Source organism: Onychomys torridus, chromosome 10 (assembly GCF_903995425.1).
Source record: "Onychomys torridus chromosome 10, mOncTor1.1, whole genome shotgun sequence".
Taxonomy (NCBI): Eukaryota; Metazoa; Chordata; class Mammalia; order Rodentia; family Cricetidae; genus Onychomys; species Onychomys torridus.
Window position 1 is genome coordinate 80,898,829 of NC_050452.1, and position 23,683 is coordinate 80,922,511.

A 23,683-nucleotide genomic window follows, 5' to 3' on the forward strand; every position below is an offset into this window, starting at 1 on the left:
GGCACGTTAGTTAAAATAATAAAAGTAAGAAAATATGCTCAATGTAGAGGTACCTTAAAAAAAAACAAAAGTTTATAAAATATTTTATCTGCATTAAAATATTCTTTGGAAAACAAAAAATAAAAATGTATCATGTTTGTTCTTTCAGGTTGATCTGTAAAAGTCACAAAAATACATATAGTCCAGGGTATGGAACATTCTAAATATGTAGAATGCTAAACATCCTCTAATCACCAAGTCTTTATACCTTACTGAGCTGAAGGGATGTGTTCCCTGGATCTCTACAGAGAATCCCATTTCTGTGTCTATTCAAAGTTTAAAAAAATAAAATAAAATAAAAATAAAAAAAATAAAATAAAGCAGTTTTGTTCCAGTCAAAGTGAAACAATGACCTGACTTCCACTCATGTAAGCACAGCGGAGGGACGGAGGGACTCTGCATTGGAAGGTTTCCTTCAGGGCTCCACGATGCCTGTAGAAAGTCCTGAGGTGGAAGAGTGGTTTCCCACAAGGCTGAGATGAGCATCATCCAAAGCGAAACTTCAATCTGTACTTCACTGGGCTGGGACTTCTGCGAGGTGGCGACAGGGGGACCTTTGGTTTCACCGGGCGAGGTGGCTTTTTCTTTTCTGGTACAGTGACTGTGAAGGAAAGTTCAGGTTGCTCGGACTGCTTGAATCTGGGTAGGAAGTGGGTGGAGACGTGCTGAGGTTTGACCCGTGGGCTGCAGCCTCGCTTGGCCTTCCCTCTCTTATTCAGGGCCACGTACCACTCCCGCCCTGTCTTTTCAGTTCTGTGGATTGCGGACGCATAGGTATTATAGCTGTTTTCTTGAAACCTCTCCCTGAACTTACAGTCATCTGTAAATTTAGCCTAGAGGGAGGAAAAGAGGACATTTAAGTTGCGACAATAGTTCAGCACACAAAGACTTATAATACATGTAAGTATGAAGTTTTGAAAACCCAAGAATTCTGTGACTCTAGGATCCTCCTACTCAGCTACTCCATTCCCTTTTATAAAGATATGTTCCTTTTAAAGTATGTGTGTGTGTGTGTTTCTATAATCCTACTTTATCTTTGTAACATTATTTTTTATTCATTATGTTTAGGATATATGGTGTCATTGTCTACACAAATACCCGGGATTATTGAATTTAAGCATTATTAAATTATCATTTTAATACATATAAATACTATTACTGTTTTTAAAATACTTTGAAATCTGTATCTAAAATTTCTTAAAATAGGATTTCCCCCTCTAAGTCATAAAAAAAAAAAATAGAACTAGATTACTAAGAAACAATTGCCAAATAAGAAATACATTTATGTTTGCAGAAGGCCAAGATCCTACCAGGAACGCAGTTAGCGGGGTCATATAATTCTTTTGAAACAAGCACACATTTTCAGTGTTATCAGTGTGATTCTTGATGCTGACAGAGGGGTGGCATATGGCTCTATTAATATTGCATGTGCTAGAGTTCTTTAGGAAAAAATATATCTTCACATATGTGGTTCAAGAAAGTACATCTGATGCCAGGAAGAAAAAAGTCATCAGCATCATTAGCAGCGATTCACCTGCATCTCATACATCCTCACAGACAAGTGAGCTTCGAAACTCACAGGAAGGTGCAAGAGCTCACACCCACCAAGGTACAGCTTATTGTAAGGAAATGTGACACACACACACACACACACGCACACACACACACACACACCCTGTGTACAGGGAGTACAATGGTAACAGTGGAGGCGGTAAGCAATAGTGTAGGAAAACCCTATAAAAGTCAACATTTGGGGTGCGTCACGTGTAGCAAGACAGTAAGGAGGCATATGAGTAACCTCCAGGAAACAGGAATGTGTGTTCAGATGCTGTGAACACTTATAAGTCATCCTGTGTGACTTCCGTTTGGGATATATGTTGGAAAGGACAAGAGATGGGGTCGATAGAGTAGGCCAGTGCCAGCTCCCAAAACGGAGACATCTGGAGGAATATGTCAGAGGAACAGTACCGGCGTGCATTAGTCTTCCTACCGTGGCCTGGTACTGCCTCCTGAGCTCTTACTCATTTGGTTCCTGTGCAGAAGCTCTGCCTATGTGGCTACTGTCATAATCAACCCATTTTCCTAGGGAAAGGATCTATAATTCCCATCAAACACACAAGAGCCCAAAACCTTGGATGGCTTAGGAGTCCCTGTACTAGTCCAGGCTACCAAGACTTACTTTCACGGTCCCTTTTGCACAGAGCTCCTGGGTTTGAGACTAGCGGGTGGCTTTCCCCACCCCCACCCCATTATGGTTTATTTCTCTGTAGAAAAGTGTTCTGTCCTTGCTTTTCCTAATAATACAAACTTTCCCCTTCAACGCAGATCACACACTGAAGTCTGAAAGCCTCACTCCAGCAAGAAGATTTACACGAATCAGTTGCTGAGTCCAATAAACTTCCTTTTTCTTTTTTGCTTCTGCAAATCGGAGGAAAACACGAGAGGAAGACCAACAGCAGAGCATTTCCAACAACATGTTGACCTACGGGCAGCAGACTCACCACGCCTTTGGCACTGGGTTCACGCAAGTTCCTTCCAGTGGCTATGAAGGAATGGATGGCTACTCCAGCAGACTGGTAGAACTCTGCATTGGATCTGCCAGGTTGGAAGCAGGTGTGTTACAGGACTACCCCTAAGTGTAGCATCGTCTCCGCACGTCTTTTAACTCCCAAATTGTCAGCCTGTGTCTACTCCAAGGATGCTGTCAGGACACGGCTTTAGAAAAAGCACACTATTGGTTCCCAGTTTTTATTCAAGAGACTTTCTTTACAAATTCAATCTAATTTTTGTCTATAGCTGCTTAGCTCTTTAAAAGGTTTCCCCTCTGTTGTATATAAACACAAGTATGATTTTAATACTTTTGTGAGACAGAGTCTTACTATGTACCCCAGGCTGCCCAGGAACTTTACATGTACACCAGGCTAGCCTCAAATTCACAGGAATCAGAGTCTCGGACTCCTGACCCAGATTATTTTATTTTATGGTTTTTTTTGTTGTTGTTGGTTTTGGTTTTGGGGTTTTGTTTGTTTGTTTGTTTGTTTGTTGTTATTGTTGTTGTTGTTTGAGGCAAGGTCTCACTACATGACCCTGGCTGTCCTAGAACTCACTCTATAGACCAGGCTGGCCTCCATGCCACAGAGATCCGCCTGCTTCTTCCTCTCAAATGCTGGGATTGAAGGCATGTGCCACCACACCTGGCTTCCAGTTACATTTTAAAATAAAAACCTTAACCACCTCAGCTGTTTGTGGTTTCATAAAATGACAACTCTTTTAGAAAGACATGGAACATTGCGTTACAAAGAATAACAGGCCAGGGCTGCAGATGGATCAATGTTCAGCTGCTTAGCATGTGCAAGGCTCTCGGTTTAATCCTTAGCATCTCAAACACCAACAAAAGCCATTTTATTTTACAATGTTGCCAAATAACACAGGCACACAAAGATATGTCTGGTTTTTGAAATGGGCTGTATTATTTAGTCTTGTTTACACTCATGGTCTCTAAGGAAGTAAAGACAGGTCACCTTTCAAAGTGTCTGACACATGAACATGTGCACATGTTCACGGGAGCGTGGATGTGTGACCCTGCACACACACACACACACACACACACACACACACACACACACACCATATTTAAAAACACATATTAGTTCTATCGTAGAATGAAAAACCCTCTTGATCCAACCCCTAACATTATTCAGCATAGAGACTTCCTCCACTTTCTGAGGGATTCATGCTCTAAGGTTCATTTGGGAAGGTGATGGCTTCTGACTGAGGCTGCCCGTCTTTCAAAGGTCACACAAAGTAGAGATAACAGCGTGCTGAAGCCCCATACACTGTATGCAGTCCCTCATTGAGTAAAAAGAATCAAACTGTTTGGATTTTCTTAATTGATTTCTAATTTGTGTTTTGTCTGAAAAATCCCGTCTATGATGTACCAGAATTATTTGAACAAATCCTTCCATGGCCTTTTCCATTAGGAAACGGAGTTTCGTCTTGAAGGACAGACAGACAGGTCCTGTCAGTAGTCTAGCCTTCTCGCAGCTAAGGTGGTGACAAAATGTCTGATACCATGGTCAGCACGGAGCATCTCAGAGCAGAGTGACCGGGAAATGCGGGCCTACCAAAATACATATACATTCACCAAAATGAACACAATTGTTCTTTTAAGACCCCGGAGAATAACTTCCTAGAGTAATTTTTCTTCACTTTTTTCATAGAAAATAAAATTTTCTCAAACAATGTATTTTTATCTCAGTTTCCCCTCCCTCACACCCTTCTAGCTCCTCTTCATCTCCCCGCCCAGCCAACACCATGCCTTCTTTCTCTTTCTCTTTAGAAAACAAACAGGCAAATAAAACAAACCAGAATTTTTTTTAAAAAAAAAAAAAAGAAAGAAAGAAAAAGAAAAAGAAACACAGACACACCTGCAAACAAAACCCATACAAACGAAAATCAAAAACCATAATTTATAAGCGAAAGACCAGTGAGATCTTTTTAAATGCCCAAACAAAGCAATGTGAGACAAATATAAAATCTACAGAAGTACCTTTGAGTTCATTTTGTGTTGGTATCTACTACTGGGCATGGGGCCTGCCCTTAGGTGTGATTTGTGTGCCCAATGAGACCCCACTGGAGAAAACTAACTCTTCTTTACAAGCAAATTGTCTAATGGAAACAGCTTCTTGAGTAGGGGTAGGAGCTTGTATGCACCTCTCAGCGCTGGGATCCTGACTGGTTTGGACCTGTGCATGCTGCCACAGCGTCTGTGTGAGTTTATATGTGTGTGAGTCCTTGAATGTGGGAGACACTGTTTCCTTGGTGTCCTCCACTCCCGCTGGTTCTTATAATCTGTCTGCCTCCTCTTCTGCAGAGCTTTTTGAGCACGGAGGAGAGGGGTTTGAGGGAAACATTTCATTTAGGACTGAGTGTGACTACGGTCATTTTCATGACACATTCTGCTCTAAATTATAGGACATTTTTAACATAGCATATAGTTTTTAAATGATAGAAATGCATTATTTCCCTGGCAGGGCTAGTGAAGTTGGCATACACACTTTCATTTATCAAAGGTATGATATAGGCAGGTGAATCAAATGCTAAATTAGTCACTGAAATCAGGACTCATAACTTCGGTGTCCCACCACTGTTTGTCACTAGAGCAGAAAAGCCTCGGCTCTCTGTTTCTGCTGGCAGGGTGGCACACACTTATAATCTCAGTATTCAGGAGACTAAGGCAGGAGAATGGCCAGGAGTTCAACAAGAACTGGTCTCAAGAAAAAAAAAAAGAAAGAAAGAAGAAGAAAATACAAAATTACCCCTATCTTTGTTTCAAATATATGTTTTAATTGATTCAATAGCTGTTTGCTGACTGTGTAGCCAAATGCTATGCTATTTGCAGCTTTTACAGGGAAAAACTATATAAGCACATAAGCCCTTCCAATCTTCTTTAATGAATTAAGTTATCTGTGTTTTCCTCTTTAATTTCTGCTCATCTTACAAGCATCAAAGCAAGTTATAATCAAGAGACCCCAAATTGAACATTAAAGTGAAGAATTCAAATCAACTAATTTATTGTAGTTTACTATTTCTCACTATCAAAACAAGTAAAACTTAAACAAATTAAATTATGTTTGTTTGAATATCCAAATTATTACAAAGAGGGAGGGGATATACTGCTAATGACAGCAAGAAGTTTTTATTACCAAACATTGTATTTTCAGCGATGGATACCTAATTTTTGACAAAGGGCTCAAAAAAGTCCATTCAGCAGACTGTGCTGGCAAAACTGATTGCTACCTGAAAAAATTAAATTAGAAGCACATCTCTCATGTAACACAAACATACAAGTGAAGTGGATCAAAGATCTCAACTGAAAACACAAGGTCCCGAAACTGCCAGAGGAAAATGATAGGGAATGTATTCAACTTGCAGCTCCTGGCCAGAGCCTTCTGAACAGGGCTCCTCTAGCACAGGACACAGCCCCAAGAATCAACAGGTGGAATCATATGATGTGGGAAAGTTACTGCACACAAAGAAAAACTATCAGAAAGTCGACAGAACAGAAGAAAGTCTTCACCAGCTGTGCTGCAGACAGGAAGGTGGTATCTAGAACACATAAGGAACTGCCAAAATTAAACACCCAAAAAACCAAAACTGCCAGTTGATAACTGGGCATGTAAAGTGAACAGACAATTCTCCAAAAAGAAACACAAATGTCCCATATGTTTGTTTTGTTTTGTTTTTGTTTTTTTGTTTTTTTGTTTGTTTGTTTTTGGTTTTTTTTTTTTTAAGCATTTAACATCACCAGCCACCGGGGAGCTGCAAAACAGAAGTACTTTGAGTCTCATCTCATCCCAGTGAGAATGGAAAGAAAACAAAATCAGATGTCAGCAGACGGTGGTGGTGGGGATGGAGGAAGGAGAAACCTTTAGGCACTGCTGATGGGACTATGAACTAGTACAGACACCATGGAAATCTCCAAGGAACTACTATAGGCCCCAGTTATACTTCCCTGGGCATAAAAAAAAAATCTGTATCCTACCAAAGAGATACTTGCACATCTATGTTTATTGTTGCATTATTACAATAGCAAGAAAATGCAACCAGCCCAGATGACTACCCACAGAAGAACAGATAACAAAAATGTGGTACATACACAGAATGGAATTTTAGTCTGCTGTAAAGAACAATGAAATCATGAACATTTCCACAATTTGGTGGGAGGGAACTGATTCACAGAAAGGCTAAATTTATGTGTTCTCTTTAATTGTTTGGTGTTTTTACTAGTGTATGTGAAGGTAAGCATGGGTACAGGTGACAAAATTAGAAAGACTGGAGAGGTGTTACAGAACTTGAGTGTGGTGGCAGATGTGAGACACAGAAGTGGCCTCGGGGATAAGTAGATGAATACAAGGGATCAGTTGGAAGTATTGAGAGAAGGAAAGAGGAAATGAATAATAACAAGTTTTATTGGAAAATATAATGAAATACTTTTATGTTCCAATACTTTGTATGTTAAAATTTTAAAACAAAAATAAGTAATGGTAGTGTTTTGACTCTACTGTCTGTTCTCACGGCGTGGGATCCATTCTAAATTACGAATGCTTTTTAAAGGTCCATGCCACACACCTGTAATCTCTGCACAGGGAAGGCTTAAGCCAAGGATCTCTGGTTCCAGACCAGGGCTACGCAAATACGAATTCTCAAAATGTACAACTACGGATGAAAATGCCGTGCATGAAAGAGATGTCAACTGGAGTGAATTTGGATAGACAGCACCTAACATGTGGAGTTTACATCTTAATTTATTTTACTCTGTTTTTTTTTTTTTTCATTAATTGGTTTCTTTCTCCTAAAAGTTATAAATTTAAAAAAATAATTAGCTTAATCCAAATAAGTAAAACGTTATTATACATTGCGATGAAAACACGTGTTGGCCAAATCATGCTTCAAGCAGTTTCCTGGAAGCATGGATTCCCAGCTTCTAGTTCCTCTGCCCCTTTCAGTGTTGCTGGGCTCCCACCTCTACTTCTACCAATGTTGTTGCTGGAGAATGTGCCGGAAGCTCAGGCTATGTGTACAGCTGTGCCCTGATGTGGGGCAATGGCAAAGGAGCTGCCCTTTATCCTTTACCATATAAGTCATACAGAGGCCCATGGTAACCCTGCTGTGCTATTCTGGCAGGGTCATAGGTCCTGCTAGACAATGAACATCTTACCATTCTATATCCCATTTCTTCCTATTGAGCAACCAAAGAAATGTCTTAATTGGGCTTAATAAAAACCAACTTAATAATACAGTGACAAACGCCAACCATAAGACCTCCCTCTCCTCTTGCGGGATTGTCTGAAAAAAAAATCAACCAGATAGCAGATTTACATAACCTCAGAGAGCTTATAAATTTTAGACACATTTAAATGGCTAAAAATAAACAACTTAAAGGACATCAATGTAACTTCAAAAATATTCATCAAATAGCAGGTTTAAAATGCTTGTGCCCCTGGCTCTATCTCCAGAGACTCTGTGTTACTGGGTGTGAGGTGGATGAAGGCTTGGAACTGGGTCACCAGCTGCTTACTACATGGTAGTGATGGAGGTGAGGTAAGGATCATGTATGGAGGAGGCTAGAAAACAGGTATTCCATTTCTGGTGTCTTCAATAGCCCTGTAAAACTGCACTACTCCATATCCAGTGATTAGCATGCATCATTTACCTCATGCAATAATTCAAACACTATTATTTGGCTTTAAATCAGAAGGATCAAGACGTGGCCCACCTGAAGTCCCACATTAGGTATGTGCCTCTCACCTCTTCTTCTGACTGAGATTACAGTTCTTTCCCTAACACTGAAAGTTGAGACTCTGTCCTCACTTTAGCATTGCACTTGCTCTGATGTCCTTCCATTTTTAAATACTGGTAAATGCTAAGTATCTTCCCCTAAACCATCAGAGAAATGTCACACTCTTACTTGCTTCAGGCAACTTGGATTTTGAAGCGACAAGTCCATTCATTTTGCCCAATTTCTTCAAAAAAAGTCCTTCTCATCAACTTTACAGAAGACAAAATTAAAGCCAGATAAGGGAATTAATTGCACAGGCAGAACCCCAAACTCATTTTCAATCCCAAATTACTGGACCTCTTATTTTTCCATATAAATGAGCCGCTCTTACAGTGCAAAGGACATCTCTATACAAAAGCTTTGATATAAACCACACTCTTGACTGGAAGAGTGGGTCTTACCAGGTTTTTGTTTTTGTTTTTCTAAGTGATGATGGTAAGTACTGCTGAAGACTTGCTATTTCCCCTTTTAGTAAACATGCTGAGCTAAGGGGCTGCTGGCTGCTCCTCACTGCCCCCAGCACCTGAAGTCCAGTCCAGCCTCTCCTCTGAGGCCAGCCAGCTGGCACCCTCTGAACCCAGGAAAGGAGGATGTTCTCGTCCTCACCCAAGGCTGATCAACACACATTCCAAGACTATTTCGTAAACTCCGCAATTAGCTTTCCTTCCAAACATGATCCCCTAAAACCCTGAGACATAAGAAAATAACCATCTGACCACATGCTTTTTTCTATACAGTTAGCCAACAGACTTTTCCCCAATATGTAACAAGCTATTGTGCATGCTTCATGAAGCGGTTGAGGCACATGTGATACCCAACTTTTCTAAGATTTCATTTTTTTAGGGTTTAAAATACTAAAATGGACTGTAGGTCTCCAAAAAAATTATATAATGTGACAGTAGAAATCCCTGCCACTGTGACAATGTGAGCTTGGAAATCTTGCCTTCAAATTTGACTCCTTTGCAAAAGAAAAACCTAACAGATAACAGACTATTCTGTGCATAAAAAGTGTGACCCCAAGGAATAAAGGCTAATGGCGAGTAGGATTTGGGCTACTCTAAATAACTGAAGAGTCACTTGACCTTGAAATCAGAAGGAAAGATTGAAGATCATCAACCAGCTGCCAGAGAACACATTCTGGAAGATCTGTTTAAATAGGGAGTAATATTAGTTTCCAGGCACGACACCAAATATTCTGTACATATTATCTCATGTAAAACACAGCCACTACTGTGGGCAATCACTGCAGGAAAATGATTTTCCTATTTGTATCACCCATAAAAGGAAAAAAAAAAAAAAAACAGGATCATTAAATAAAATGACACAAGTGTGGAGCAGAACTGGCTGAGTGGTCTGTGTACTTAGCTGCACATCAGAACTCCATCAGGAAAATCCAAAAAGGTTCTCTGTGGGACTTTCTTAAGGACCCCAAACCTGATGAAAGAGCATGAACAGACGAGAGACAACAAACCTGTTCTCAGAAGGTGCCTCCGTCTGGAGGACGTTGAGACAGAGAATAAGAGCCACATTGGAGACTGACTGAGCCTGCTGGCCCTCCGGGAAGGGGAAGTAATTACTGTCTCCTATTCTCCATAACTCCTAGCACATTTCGACAAGAAGTCCATACACTTTCGGCCCATAACACCCTTTCTCTCTCTCTTTACAGACAAAAAGTGTGGATTTGGGTGGGTGGGAAGGTGGGGAACACCTGGGAGGAGTTGGGGGAGGGAAAACTATTATCAGAATATATTGCATGAAAAAAATTATTTTCAATGAAAAAGATTCTTTTTAAAACAAGAGTGCTGAGACTCTCACATGGTAGGAATTTGGCTATCAGTGTATTTAGAATCTGTGAATGGTTTTGAGGAGAGGGGCATGCAGATGAGAGGATGGGATGAGAGCTTGAAACACCACCTGTCCACATGCTTGAGTTTCAAGTAAAACTTCTAATGTGAAAGTAACACTCGGGGCACTCAGGGCACTCAGGGCACCACCAGTGTTGGCTCCTTCGCACTGCCCAGGGCTGCCGCTTTAGTGTGCCGTCTTTGGGTACACAATGAAAGTAGCATGCAGTATGTGAAGATTTTTAGGAACCAGGTAGTTTTTTTCTGTTTTGAAAGTTCCATCTTGAAAAGGGCTCCCTAAGAAACTCAGCATCACACTGGATAACAACACATATGTCTGTAAAGTTCTGTGGCAGACACATCCCCTCTGCTGTGGACTAAAACCAAGTACTGGAGAGTTTGAGGGGAAGCAAGGACTAAATTAATGTGTTCTGAATCCAAGGGAAGAAGGCGGAAATTAATTTACAACTTTCCATGTCTAATCTAGAATTTCCCTCTTCTTTGCTGGTTAATAGTGTGCAATAAATGCTCTTAGTGATGTGCCATAATGTTCGATTTTTACATACGGTGTGAAAATATTACTAAATCAGGTACTTGTTAATTCCTACAAGCACATGAAAACAGTAATTTGTTCCCAAAGAATGCTTTCTTTTAAACTAACTTGAACCTACAAAGCATTTGGATATTTAAAGAAGGAATTTGAAAATGATACAGTTTTCTTCAATCACATAACTGTGTAACCTTAGAAAAATAACTAAACATCTCAAACTTTTTCCTCAACTCAATGTCTGATGAGACAATATGAGTGGAAGGTCTTTACAGAACTATGAAAGTACATCACCCTCACCTGGTGACTAATCTCTGTTGGCAGAACTGAACTGAAATGGACGATTCAGTGTACGGAGATTACTTTCCCCAGAGTTACCTGGACGCTTTTCACTTCTGGTTGACCTCTACTTTGGAAGAAGAAGCCAAAAGGTAGGTACTCTTTAATGCCTTTGCAAGATTATTAATATAAAGTACCTCACAAACTAAGGATTAGTAAATGTGAGTTAGGTTTTTGGATAATAATTTAACTTTGTAAATATCAAAACCAAGTCAAGTAAACACACTGGAAGTTATAAGACTGTTTTTTAACGTATTCTGCTACAGTGAAAACAGGAAAGAAACCAGCTGGGCATAAAGCCGATAATTGCTATGATTAATGCTATTTCTAAACTCGACTTCTTTAAAAATAAATCACTTCATAATTTAATTAGGTTTCCATCTAGAGAAAATGTGCTAATAAAGGCTCAGATAAGAGAATGTAGGTTTGGACATAATCGCAGGGCTTAGTTTTTTATCTGTGGTTCAGCTCAAAGTCATCAGAATGACTTTTATATCAAAGAGCCCCATGAGTGACAAGAACAAGACTTGCTTTGTACTGGCGAAAAGTCATTCTTCCACGACATAACTTCAGCCTGCCAAGATGAGAAAGAATAACAGATGCTGTTTTTGCGTTATCTGCATTATTTCCACCAGTCATCCTTAGACATTTGGGTCAAATTTCTAGAAATTAGTTACTTGCATTTGACAGAGGAATCATGTATCCTAACCTCTCAGTTTGACCCTTCTAATTGGCATCCATTTATAATACTTTGCTTTCTGTAGCCATTATCCTCATGCCGGCCAAGTTTCATCTGTTTTTGTATTGTGCTAGTGCATAAGTCAGAATATTTTCGGTGTTGGGATTTTTCATCCCACAGCAAACAAACCTTTAAGAGGTGATTTTTTTTTTTTACTTGTTTTATACATGATGATGCTGAGATTTTGAAGGCTTTTCCAACCTTAAAGTAGAACAAGGCAAAGTCTCTGCTTTCCAACCGGGATGTGAATTTTTAAGGATCAAATATTATTCTTAACAGAATGAGATGTCTGATTTTTACCCATGGTGATGCAGAATATTTTCCCCCTTGAATATGTGTAATGTTACTTTTAGTTGTTCAGTCATAGCAACCATTAAAAAAAAATAAAATAAAATAACTGTGTTAGTCCTTGCAAACAACCCAGAAATGAAATAAAGTGCTTTTATAATTTTTGAAATTAATGACTAAAGAGTTTAGCAAAGGGTTTCCATTTATCTTAGATTGTGGTTTGCTACATCTACATTATATTTAGTTTATTGCATATAACAATATACACTGTTTATTGAACACTTACAAGGTACCAAATGCTATCCTCAGTACATTCTATGTACTTACTATCTTACTAAATCCCCAACAGCCACAGTGTTCTGCAAACGCTATGGATTACTTTTGATGCAAAGGAAAGGAAACTGTAAGAGTTTTGCATATAGAAATAAGTGGGATTCTGATTGGATTCTTAAAGGTCTATAAAGCAAAAGGCCAAGAAGTGTCCATTGATATCACTCCTAACTTAGACATTCTACCTACTTTGAAAATTGCAAAAGGAATAGTCAACTATTCATTTACTATTAATTAAAGGACTGCCTTTAAAAAATAATTGCCTTTTAAAATTATTTAGTGTGAAGAAATCTGATATCACAAAAAACCCTGTTACTTTTAAGTGTGAAAGCCTATACACTAATATAAATAAACAGAATCTGGATGTACTAAGAGCTAAGAAATAACTAATTTGTAAATTGATTGTAAAACGTAAAAGTAGTGTGAAGGAACATTTTCAATTCGAGATTAGTATTAAGTAATTATATTTGATGTGACAAAAAACAAGATGGCAATTCCCCTACCTCATCCAGTGCAATTTCTTTCTGGGAACTAAGGGGATTTGCAGTCTTGGTTTTTGTCTCTTACTCGCTTACATGGAAATGTATATTACTTAGACCACATTTGACATCATGAATGAATAGCCTATAAAATCAAATAAGAACTCTCTGTATATTAAACACTCAGATCACCAGATAAACACAGAAAGTTAAAATGCAACAGAATAGCTTGTTGCTGGGATAGTCTCACCCAGACCCTACTAGGAAACTAACAATGGCAACCAGCGTGCCAAGGCTATTTGTAGGTGCATTTATCCTTTACAGTTTTAAAGGGTCTATGTATTTTCAGGTCAGTTCAAATGATGACTTACAGACACATACAAAATTGTTCATACGTACATATAGTTTTACCAAAAAAAAAAAAAAAATTAAGTTCCATAAGCAAATTGTCTACCTTATCTCCTAATTTTGAAAAACAAAAACAAAAACAGAAACAATCATTTCACCTTTGTTACAAATGTAAAACCTCCAGAGCACCTTTAACAAACATAAAGTGGTTCTACTTACACTTGCATGGAGTTTTCCTTTTTTTGACATCGCTAAAAATTTGTTGCTGAAAACTCCTCGTATTCCTACAATCCCCTGAGACACAGCAAATATTTCCAAAATACCTAGGATGACAAAAATCCCAAAATAAAACACAGACTCTTCTACACAGAACTGTGAAGAATTCAATGTCTACACCAACTGTTCTCAGTCTTTACTACCGTGATTAAAGAAAAGAACACACGATGACCTTCCGTGACATCCGCTGTGTTAAAGAATGGCTACCATCCTTTGGACACTCGGGACGACTTACTTCCAGATTCAGAAATTTGATTCTGCTTCCTCAATAATTCTGTAGGTGGCTTTTAGTAAATGGCGTTTGACACTAGAATCTTTTCAAATCCTAAGGGTATTGAATTTAATCTAAATTTGTTAATATTCTACCAAAGATGACCCACTTTTAGTATTAAAACACAAGTCTGAACTCAAAGCTGGTATAAGAATTTCAAAAGCCTGGAAAATTATTCTTTCTTGCATAACACAAATCCCCTTCTTTCAATCACAATTTAAGAACTTAAATACACATATGCCCCATTCAGTCCTTTCAAAACATAAAAATTACACCTAAGATACTGAAAACATTATAAGTTATTACAACTTCTGTGAATTGTTTGAATTGTGTTTTGAGAAATGCTAGATTTTAAATCAATTCCTAGATAAACGTGATGATTTTTATAGCATTGTCAATGTATAACGCAGCATGTCTGCACGTTAATGCAATGTCCTTCATCCCCCACAGTCATTTCAAGAACGATATGTCGAGTCAAGAAACTGTTACTGTAATTCATGGAGTGAATATGATTAAATGTGCATTCTGCATATAGTTAGAAAACCTGCCTATTATTAATAATAAACTCACAAAAGATTTTATGTAAGTATGAGCAAGGACAACATCGTTGTTAGTTAGATATATGAAATTGTAAGAAAAGAAAAAAAATATATAAACAAGATAATATAGTTCATTAGAGCTGAGAAGAAAAAAAAACACACAGAGGAGGAAAAAGCACATCTGCACACTTGGTCACAACTGTTTCAAGCATACACATTGACTAGGGGTCTTAGTAGATCTCTACTAAGGTGACACTTCTTCAGTCTTCCTTGAAATAGCAATCTTCCCAGGCAGCGCTTGACGTGAATGCAAAATTATTCAGTCTCCTAACAAGGACTCTAAGTGCATGTAGAAGAATCAATTTATTGAGGACTTATGTCCCACAACACAAGCTGAGAACCTCTCGTTGTCACAAATATTACTGCTTGCTTTCTCAGCTTGCTTTGTTAGAAATACTTAGAAATATCACAGAAAAAAGGAACACCTGAGAAGCTATTTTTGTCAATATTGTTCTGAAATCTTAGCCCAGAGTATGAAAAACTGCAGGCACCAATTTAGTGGTGTTTCTTTTCATGAATTTTAAATACACTCAACAAGAAGCTGTTTTTGTTTATGTGAGAGAGTGTTAACAGATACTAGTGTCCTGTACATCATTTTCTTTAAAATGTTTCTAAAATGTAATTTGTGTAGAATTTAATACAAATGTTGTCTGACTGTGATACACACCCAAAGATTTAGAAGCATTATCATTTTACCAGGTACTGGCAAAGCACAGGGAATGCTTTGTAAAGTTATATACATCAGTTTATATAGAGTATAATATGTATACGCACATGGTATACTTAACTTTTCAAAATTTAAAATATGCTTTGCATGTAGGATATTTAACTTTCTAGATAAAATTATAAAGATGTAGATATATTATTGTTATTATTATTAAAATATGACTAACATGTCTGGTAAAAAGCTATATTTGAACCAGAATTAAAGAGTAAAGCTGAAAGCATCAGTAACAAGTTCAAATATTTCGTTGATTGGGGATGGAACTGTGAGCACTGCACAAACATGTGTGATCAGAAGCATGAAGAGGCCATCATCGGAGCTCGTCTTTGCGGAATGATTGACATAACAGGCCACATGGGGTGGAGAGATGAGGTCTCAGTAGGTTCTCTCCAGTGTTCTCACAGCTCTAGGTGTTAAGTGATGCTTTAACTCACGCGCCGATGCACTCCCAAGAAAAAACGACGTTCTAAAAATTCAGTATTTTCTATAAGCTGATTATTAGGAGTCCTTGACAGTGAATTGGAAGGAAATTTCCGTTCACCTTATGCATGCGCTCAGCTTTATAAGTATAAAGAGATGCTATATTAATGAAAAATACATGGCAGTATCAAAGATCAAATTCTCTTGTTTTCAGTCTGACTTTTGAGATGTTAGGATTAGATGGTTTTTATAAATATTTACTTGGTTAAAAACCAAAAAGCAAACAAATGAAGAAAACACCTACGGCTTTGTTCAGTCAAACTACTCCTTCCTGAGTATATAACCTTCTTTTAAGGACTCATTTTGTCTCACTGAACTTGTGTCTCAACACACGGCACATGTGCTTATTATACACATTTTCACTTCAGTTAATTCTAAGTATTGGGAGATGATGAAACAGTGCCTGTAAAAGTGTTATTTTGTTATGCATTGCAGGGTTTGTCTGGTAAATTCTATTACAAAAGTCATGAATTGCCAGATAATGGAAGGATTATATAATGTTAAGAAGATTCCACATATCTGGAAGCTTTATAGATGTATGCATGCATATATGTATATATGTATATATATATACATATATATGTGTGTGTGTATGTATGTATGTATGTATATATGTATATTCGTGTATGTATGTATATGAGTGTATGTGTACATAAGAATTGTTTTTCACACAGGCAACTTTGAAATTGATCTTTTAAATCTGAATGCAATTTTGATCTAATATTGGAATCATTCTTAAGATCATAATTCCTCAACTAATGTCAATAATGATTTCACTCTGTCTTGTCTTCTAGAATGCTGGCACAATTCCTCACAACTCACAGTGAACCGGTTTTCTGTTCCTCTTTCCAAGAGAGCACAGGCTGTCTATGTAATCTACTTTATAGTGTAAATCTCAATAGCTCATTAAAGAATTCTAGCAAATACTTTAGACCTTCATATATTATATCACTAATTAATGCATCCCAAAAAACCTTTCTCTAATGCTAACTTTGAAAACATCAGTATTATCTGTATCCTCATCTTTAGGAGTAGGTGATGATAAACTTGAAGGAAATTTCCTGTTCACGCTGTGGATGTCAAAACAGTACCCTTAGGCAAAACTCTGGAAGACAACTGTCTCACAGACCAGCCGGTGACTGTCTGCAATGTTACACTTTCATAGGGACACCCTCCCTGCCATGTAGAGACATGTGTTTTGAGTTGTTCCTTATTATTGTGTCTCTCTCCCGTTTGGGTACTGATGTAGAGAACTCAGGAAAAAATTACTTCATAGTCAGGTACTGAAGATGGTGTGCTATCTTTCCCAAGATATTCAAAGTCTGAGAGAGAGAGAGAGAGAGAGAGAGAGAGAGAGAGAGAGAGAGAGAGAGAGAACCTTTTCTCAGTAAACTATCAAGGTTGGAGGAAACAAAACTTTTTTTTTTTTTTTTTGGTGTCTCTACCATTGGTCCTTAAGCTACTTTCTTCAAAGGAAAATTATGCTTTATGAATAAGTTTACTTCAGTAGGAAAACACATGCATAGATCTCTTTCTTGTTCTTCTTTACATCTCTAACCATCAGACGGCTCTGTTGATGGTGGGGGGTCTTGGAGAATAAAAGCTACATGTGTTCAAAAGCTTTCAATAACATATTTGAAAATTCCTGAAGAAAAATATGGCGACACTGAAGTTTCTCTACTTCCATCCATGGCAACAGATATGCTCTGCCAAGTTATCAAATCTTGGTATTGAATGATCCAATTTAGCACAGTCTCTGCTGATTAATTTAGTAACAAAATTTCCCCTTGAATTTCTCTGCCTAGTAAATTCTGATTTCTCCAACTCAGGGAAATGTCTGCTGACTTTGTGACACCCAAACACATAGTTGAGTCAGATTCTCAAAACAAAATGTAAAATTGAGGACTCCCTTAACCAAATAGTAAATGGAATTTTCGTGTTTTGTGTGAATGCTTTGTGTGGTCGTCACCTAAAGTTCACTTCTCTGAACTGATACTAGTTTCGTAGTTTTGATGGTCCAAGGTAAGTCAACCAGTAGCACTGTATCCAAGCTAAACTTAACAGGTTGTAAGTAAAAGCAGCTGCTCCTTTCTCTTCCAGGTTAGAGCTCACCCCTCATCTTCTCCTTCCTTCTTCATCTTTCCCCAGTATTTCCTTCCTATGTGCAATAAGCTAGATAGCATATTCTAGTATGGTGCCCCTACTGAATGAGGTAAACCAGGGCCTTACTAATTGATGTACTGAAGGGAATGTTTCGATATCTGTGACTAGAGCATGATTTTGATATTAAAATCAAACAAATCCTTGCAATTGGCAAGTATAATCATTATTGAGTAAAACTGACATTTTATCTGACCAAAGTGGAAAAAAAAAGTTTTATTGTAGCATCTTAAAGAAACTTTTAGACTGAGGTTTTCTTGCAGTGCCCTCCTGGCCTCTCCTGTGAAACCCAAACAAACAGTTCCACATACATTCTTAGTAATGGTCCAAGGTCAATACCTTAGTTTACACAAATTTCAGGAATCTATCAAGCACTACCTGCAAAGTACGCTAAATAATCAACTGCAAGTAGCTGCTGCTTTTTTCCCATGGCTACGTAAGTGTAAAGGGTCATGTTAACTTTCCAAATTCCATGCCTTCCCACTGCACATAGAAATATTTCATAGATCATTTTTTAGGAACTCCAAATATCAAAAGCAATCACTAGGACAGTGGTTATTTAAATTATGCTTACCTTTACCTTTAAGAAAAAAAAAAAAACTGTAGAAGGCAAGGTCAGAGAAAATGCAAACAGAAAAACAAAAGTGGTACAAACATAACCCAAACCTCCTACTTCCTGAGGCAGGTTTGGGTAAATGAATGAATGAGTGGGAGAATGAATGAAAGCCAGTCTTTTGAAAGACACAAATTAAACTTTGAATGACTGTTACAACTGGGGGCTTGGGAGTTAGGAAAAAGCTACTTACAAAGATTTATTAGTCCCTGCTTAGAATACATCTCTGTTGTTTGGTGGCCATCTTTCAATGAGGATTTTAAAATAAATTGACCCTTGGCATTAATGGATAGGTGGCCAGTTTCTTGTTTAGCCTAAATTGAGTCTGCTGGTCTGTTCTCACTTTCCTTCACTTGTGCTTCTGAAAATCTCCTTCTAACAAGGCCTAAACTGCAGCCACATTTAACTTCAATGTGCTTTTGTAATAAAGAAGGGACATCCTGCTTTCAGAGCTCCCTGGCACTCCAAAGCCTACCTCAGGCATCAGGGACTCCAACCTACCACTACTTTGGGTCTCTCCTGAGCAAGAAAGGCTTATGTTTGGTTAGCGCCAGTTTCCTGAATAAAATCCACAGCAACAAACTAGAGAATGGTTTTCTCCCAGAGATAGGAAGATTGCTGGAAGTGGAGACTGGGTTTTGGTGTCTTCTGGTAGGACTGAGTCCTACAAAATGAGGAGCATGAGCAGGACCTCTGAAACAAAAGGAGCTCTCCATCCTCCCAAAGCCTCGGAAAAGTCACCTTAACCAGAACAGGCTGTTCCCTTCAGCAAGAAAAAATCAGAGTTTTTTCAAAGGTGAAGAGAGGGGATCCAACGTGGAGCACTCTGAGGCTGTGGGACTCAATGAGATGGGAGCCTCGGTTTTGCACTGCCTCTCCACCTGCAGCTCAGCCGGCTGAAGGGGAGCCCTCCAAAGACAAAATAAGCAGCCTGCTGGCTTGGAACCGCACCTGTCGGGGACGCTCCTGCCAGATCTCAGGCGTCTGATCCTCTTAACTCATTGAAAGAGGCTGGTCAGCCAGCCACCCACCTGTGCTTGGCTCTCCAAACCCTCTCCACAGGCCCCAGCAGTCTGTCAACCCCAACAAATAAAGCCTGCGGTTCTTGGAGCTGAATAAACGGAAGCGTTCTAGTCTGTCTCTGGAGGACGCTGGTTGGGTGAGGTGTACTTGGGAGCCACAGGAAGACTAGAGAAGCCAGGTGACTGCACAGCATTATCTCCTCGCCCCATTTCCGTTCTCCCTGGGAGGCTGCGAGATCCCTGCTGTGGCTTTTATCAGAAGGACTAAGCCCGGCTGGAAAAAGCGGTCTGAATTTAGTGAGAAAATACCTAGTGGGACTACAGAGACAACCCCAGTCCCTTGCACACAACCCCAAATCCCTGCTCGCCTCAGCCACCTAGGAGTGCGAGCGAGCGGAGTGTCGGCCGCTACTGCATAGTCCAGAGAGGCAGATGGGAGTGGAGGGAGCGCGGGATGGAGTGGAGGGGACGCGGGTGGAGTGGAGGGGACGCGGATGGAGGGGAAGCAAAGAGGAAAGAGAACTCAGAAAGAAAATTTCCAAGTTGGGTTGTTGTTTTTTTAAGTTATGCTCAATTTACAGCTCCTCTGTGGTTCTTTTAAAATTAAGAACTTTCTAAATATCCCTGGGTATCAAAGGCTAAGAAGGTGTTGTCAGGGTCTCAGCTGATAAGCCCGGCCCCGGACTCAGTCATCACACTGTCCAGTTTTTCAGATCATGTTGCTTTCTTGCAAGTAGGACCCTGCTCTCAGTACGTACATATAAATTCTACGTAGACACGTGTAGCTGGTGTATATGTGTGTATACATATATATGTATACGTGTGTGAAATATGCCTATGCGTGTAAAGTTACACATATTAGTATAAACCTATAATATGGGATATATGTATATGATATATGTGGTTGGAGAGTAGAAATACTCAGATTTGATATTTTCAGAAACTAACCTGAATTGTATACAGGGGAAAAAAAGAGATGTACTTTGACACTTAAAGAAAAATGCGATTCTAGTTCATAAGTAAAAAGAAATTGTACCAAGAGAAAGATATTTTACTTCTTGCGTTATTTTTTTTTTTCTTCAGCTATGATGAGAGGCTGGTTTTTTCGGCCAGGGCATTCTGGAAACCAGCTGCCTGTCTCATCAGGGTAACCTCCACCTGGGGAAGCGCCATGCCCGCTGCCCAAGAGAGAGGTGTGCGTGTGCACGGACCCTGTAGACGCATCTCCACGAAACCTGCCCAACTATTTCCAGAATCAGCCGAGTCCCAGAAGCTGGGGTTCCTAGAGGTTCCCCTGTGGCCCAAAGGAATACCGGCTGTCCCTCCCAGAACAGGTTTTGTTGGAGAGTGAGCAACTTACTTAACATACTGGCTTCGTGGGAGCCATTGACTTTGCCATCCGGGTAGATCTGCAGATGGAAGCCGATGCCCACTCTGCAGTACAGGCTGCCGGTCCGGCGCCCCGAAGGGCTCCACTGGAAACTGCTGTGCTCCAAGCCGCTTCCTGGGCTGCCCGGGGAAGCCGCGACTGGGGAGGAGGCAGAAGACGAGGAAGACGTCGTGCTACTTCTGCCCCGGCTGCCGCTGGAGTCTCCCGGGTGCCTCGGAGCCGCGGGTTGCCCTTCGGGAGTGAGACGCTTCTCCCCGTGAGCCCAAGCGCTGAGGATCAGGTGGCTGCTGAAGAGGAGGAAGAGCAAGGACAAGCTCATTCTTCCGGCCGCGGGGGTCCTAAGTGCATCTTGCAGGGCTGGCTCCGGGCTCCGTAGCCCCCGCGCTGCTGCGTGCCTCTGGCGCTGCCTCCCTCGCCGCACTGGGTGGACATAGCCCCGGGGAAGGGAGAGGGAGAGGGGGAGAGAGAGAGGGAGAGAGAGAGAGGCCACCCGAGCGGATCTCGGCGCTGGCACCGGGATATTTATAACGCCAGTGATCTCACTGCTCCGTGCACGCCTGCGAAGCTTCCCCTCACCCGCCGCTTTGTGTACTCACTGGCCGGTGCGGGGAGGGAGCGCCGCGGTCCCGGGGGCGGGGGTGTGAAGGAGGAGGGAGAAGCGATCCCGGGAGTGGGAGGAGGTACCTGGCCCTCAGTAGCTACCCCCAGGACGTTGGCTGCGCCCAAGCACCGGCCACGCACCCCAGCTGTTCTCAGGAGCCACAGGGTCACCCCACCCCCTGCCCGAGCCAGCGGCTCGGGATTCGGCTCGGAGCGCGCCTCTGAGCGCGCAAGGGGCAAGGACGGAAACGTGGGCATGGGTTCCCGTCCTCAGTGGCCACGTGTGTCCCAGGCAACTCACTCTTTACCAAGCACCCCCGATGTCCAAGTTCCTGGCCCCTACCACCTAGAACCTGGGAACCACTTTCCGAAGGGAACCAAGAACTGATTGGCCACGCAACTCGGGAAGGCTTTGTGGTGGCCCAGGTGGGAGAGAAGGCTGGTTTCCTAATGTTATTGATTTATTAAAGAGCTAAGGTGTGCGCTTATTTCTCCGTTTGAAAGCCACCCTGAATCATTATGCCAGAATTCAGCTGCTGCCCTGTAACGAACTCTGCAGGTGAACGATGTGTCCAGTTTATCCTTCTGGAAAACCCTGTGTCTGAGTTGGAACAGGTGAACGCCAATGAGGAAACACACACACACACACACACACACACACACACACACACACACACTCTCGAACTCAAGGCAAAGATGAAGTGTGTCTGAACACCAGGACATGTGACTGACTGCCCTGTTGTCCTGTCTGGCCCCATGATCCCCTTACCCAGAGGAATTAGCCAACAGCCCTCTCTTCAACTTCCATTGACTGGAGGACCGACCCCAGTGAATGATTAATGACAACTCTGAATCTCAACTGGGAAATCCGAGAAGGGAGACTTTCCCTGTATGTAACGCCACGACTGTTATTTATCTGAGAAATATACCTGACTTGCATTCTTGGAATATTTCTGTCCAAAAACATATTTGAAACTTTAAACTACACTGTGATATATTACTCATTGGTCTTTTAAAGTGAAAAGTCAATGATACTGGCCAATAAGGTCAATTCACATAAGTCAGGCTTGATGTTAAGTTATGACTTTATTCATTACTGGGTGTCTGCTTAAGATTTCCTATCTTAAAAATGAAAAACTGTAAGACGGATGTAGATTTGTTTTCAGAATTACAAATCATCCATGGACAGAGTACAGCTTTACAACAGACCTTCAGTCACCTGGAGAACACCAGGAGCCACCAAAGGGGAGATAGGGAAAAATCAACACAAAGGATTGTAACAGGAGGCACAGTGCCCCTGGCGTGCTTCACAGCATACTCTCTATGCCAGAGTTCTAGGTCCACGATGCACTTCTTTGGCTTAATTGAGTTGGGAAGAGAGGCCCTCACAGAATAGTCCTTGGTCAGCTGTCCCCCAACCCACCATGAGAACAATCGCAGGTTCCTTCCAAAAGGTCCACTTGAAAAGAGTCACCTCTTCCAGGGTGAATGCATTTTGCATGCTGAGACATTGTGCTATGCCTTCTGAAGAGGAAACCCTTGATCTACATGGTTCAAACCACTTTTGGTGTCTCTGGATGACATCAGTAAACTCCTTGTGTGTCACACAATCCACTGCCTGTGTCTAAACTCACAGAATTTTTTTCAAAGCAGATTCTATTGCAGCCCCCCCCCCCATCCTGAGGAGTCTATGGAAGGAACTGAGAAGTGACCTACCCCTCAGATGTCTGATCACCCCCTTTGCTCCAGAGTGGGAGAAAGAAGAGGACTCTGGGAGTTTTGTAGACTGAAGTTTCGCCTCTTTCTACTCTGTCTGCCTGAGACAGCAATCTTTGTCTCTCTTGTATCTGGCAAGAGCCAAGTTGAAGATCAAATTCTTGTCTAAGGGTGACTTAGAAAGGCTAAGACTTCTGCTCAGGCTGTAGTCTGCCTCAGTTTGGAGCATGTCGAGATGACTTTTTCTGGTGTCCAAGGGTTTGGGTGGAGCTCACTAAAAGGGGACAAGTCCCAGCTGCTGGGGGAAATGATTAAATTTGGCAAAGCAACCTAACTCTCTCCTCAGAAGGATAAAACATGTGTACATGTGCGTTGAAAACCATGTCCCGGCTGGTGGGTGTAAGCAAATAGTGATGGTCATTAATTTAAAATTGATAAAGGACTGTTAAACTGGTATGGAGCTCATTTAAGAGGGAAGAGGGACTACAAAAAACTGAGGCAGAGGAACTGAGACAATAACAGCATGCCCATAGCTTGT

The 23,683-nt window shown here is 40.6% G+C and overlaps 1 protein-coding gene across 2 annotated transcripts; it reads right to left on the minus strand.

The window, feature by feature from the left end:
- Positions 1-94: 94 nt before the first annotated feature.
- On the minus strand, positions 95-21,376 carry Fgf5 (fibroblast growth factor 5). 2 transcript variants are annotated; one of them, XM_036201510.1, is made up of 3 exons: positions 20,800-21,376; positions 13,514-13,617; positions 95-872 (listed from the first exon to the last, which is right to left on the minus strand). In XM_036201510.1, exons 1-3 carry the CDS (start codon positions 21,146-21,148, stop codon positions 525-527), a joined length of 801 nt encoding a protein of 266 aa, XP_036057403.1. In that variant the 5' UTR covers positions 21,149-21,376; the 3' UTR covers positions 95-524. The 2 variants fall into 2 exon arrangements, with proteins under 2 accessions (XP_036057403.1, XP_036057404.1); XM_036201511.1 differs by lacking the exon at positions 13,514-13,617 and having other exon boundaries at positions 822-872.
- Positions 21,377-23,683: the final 2,307 nt, after the last annotated feature.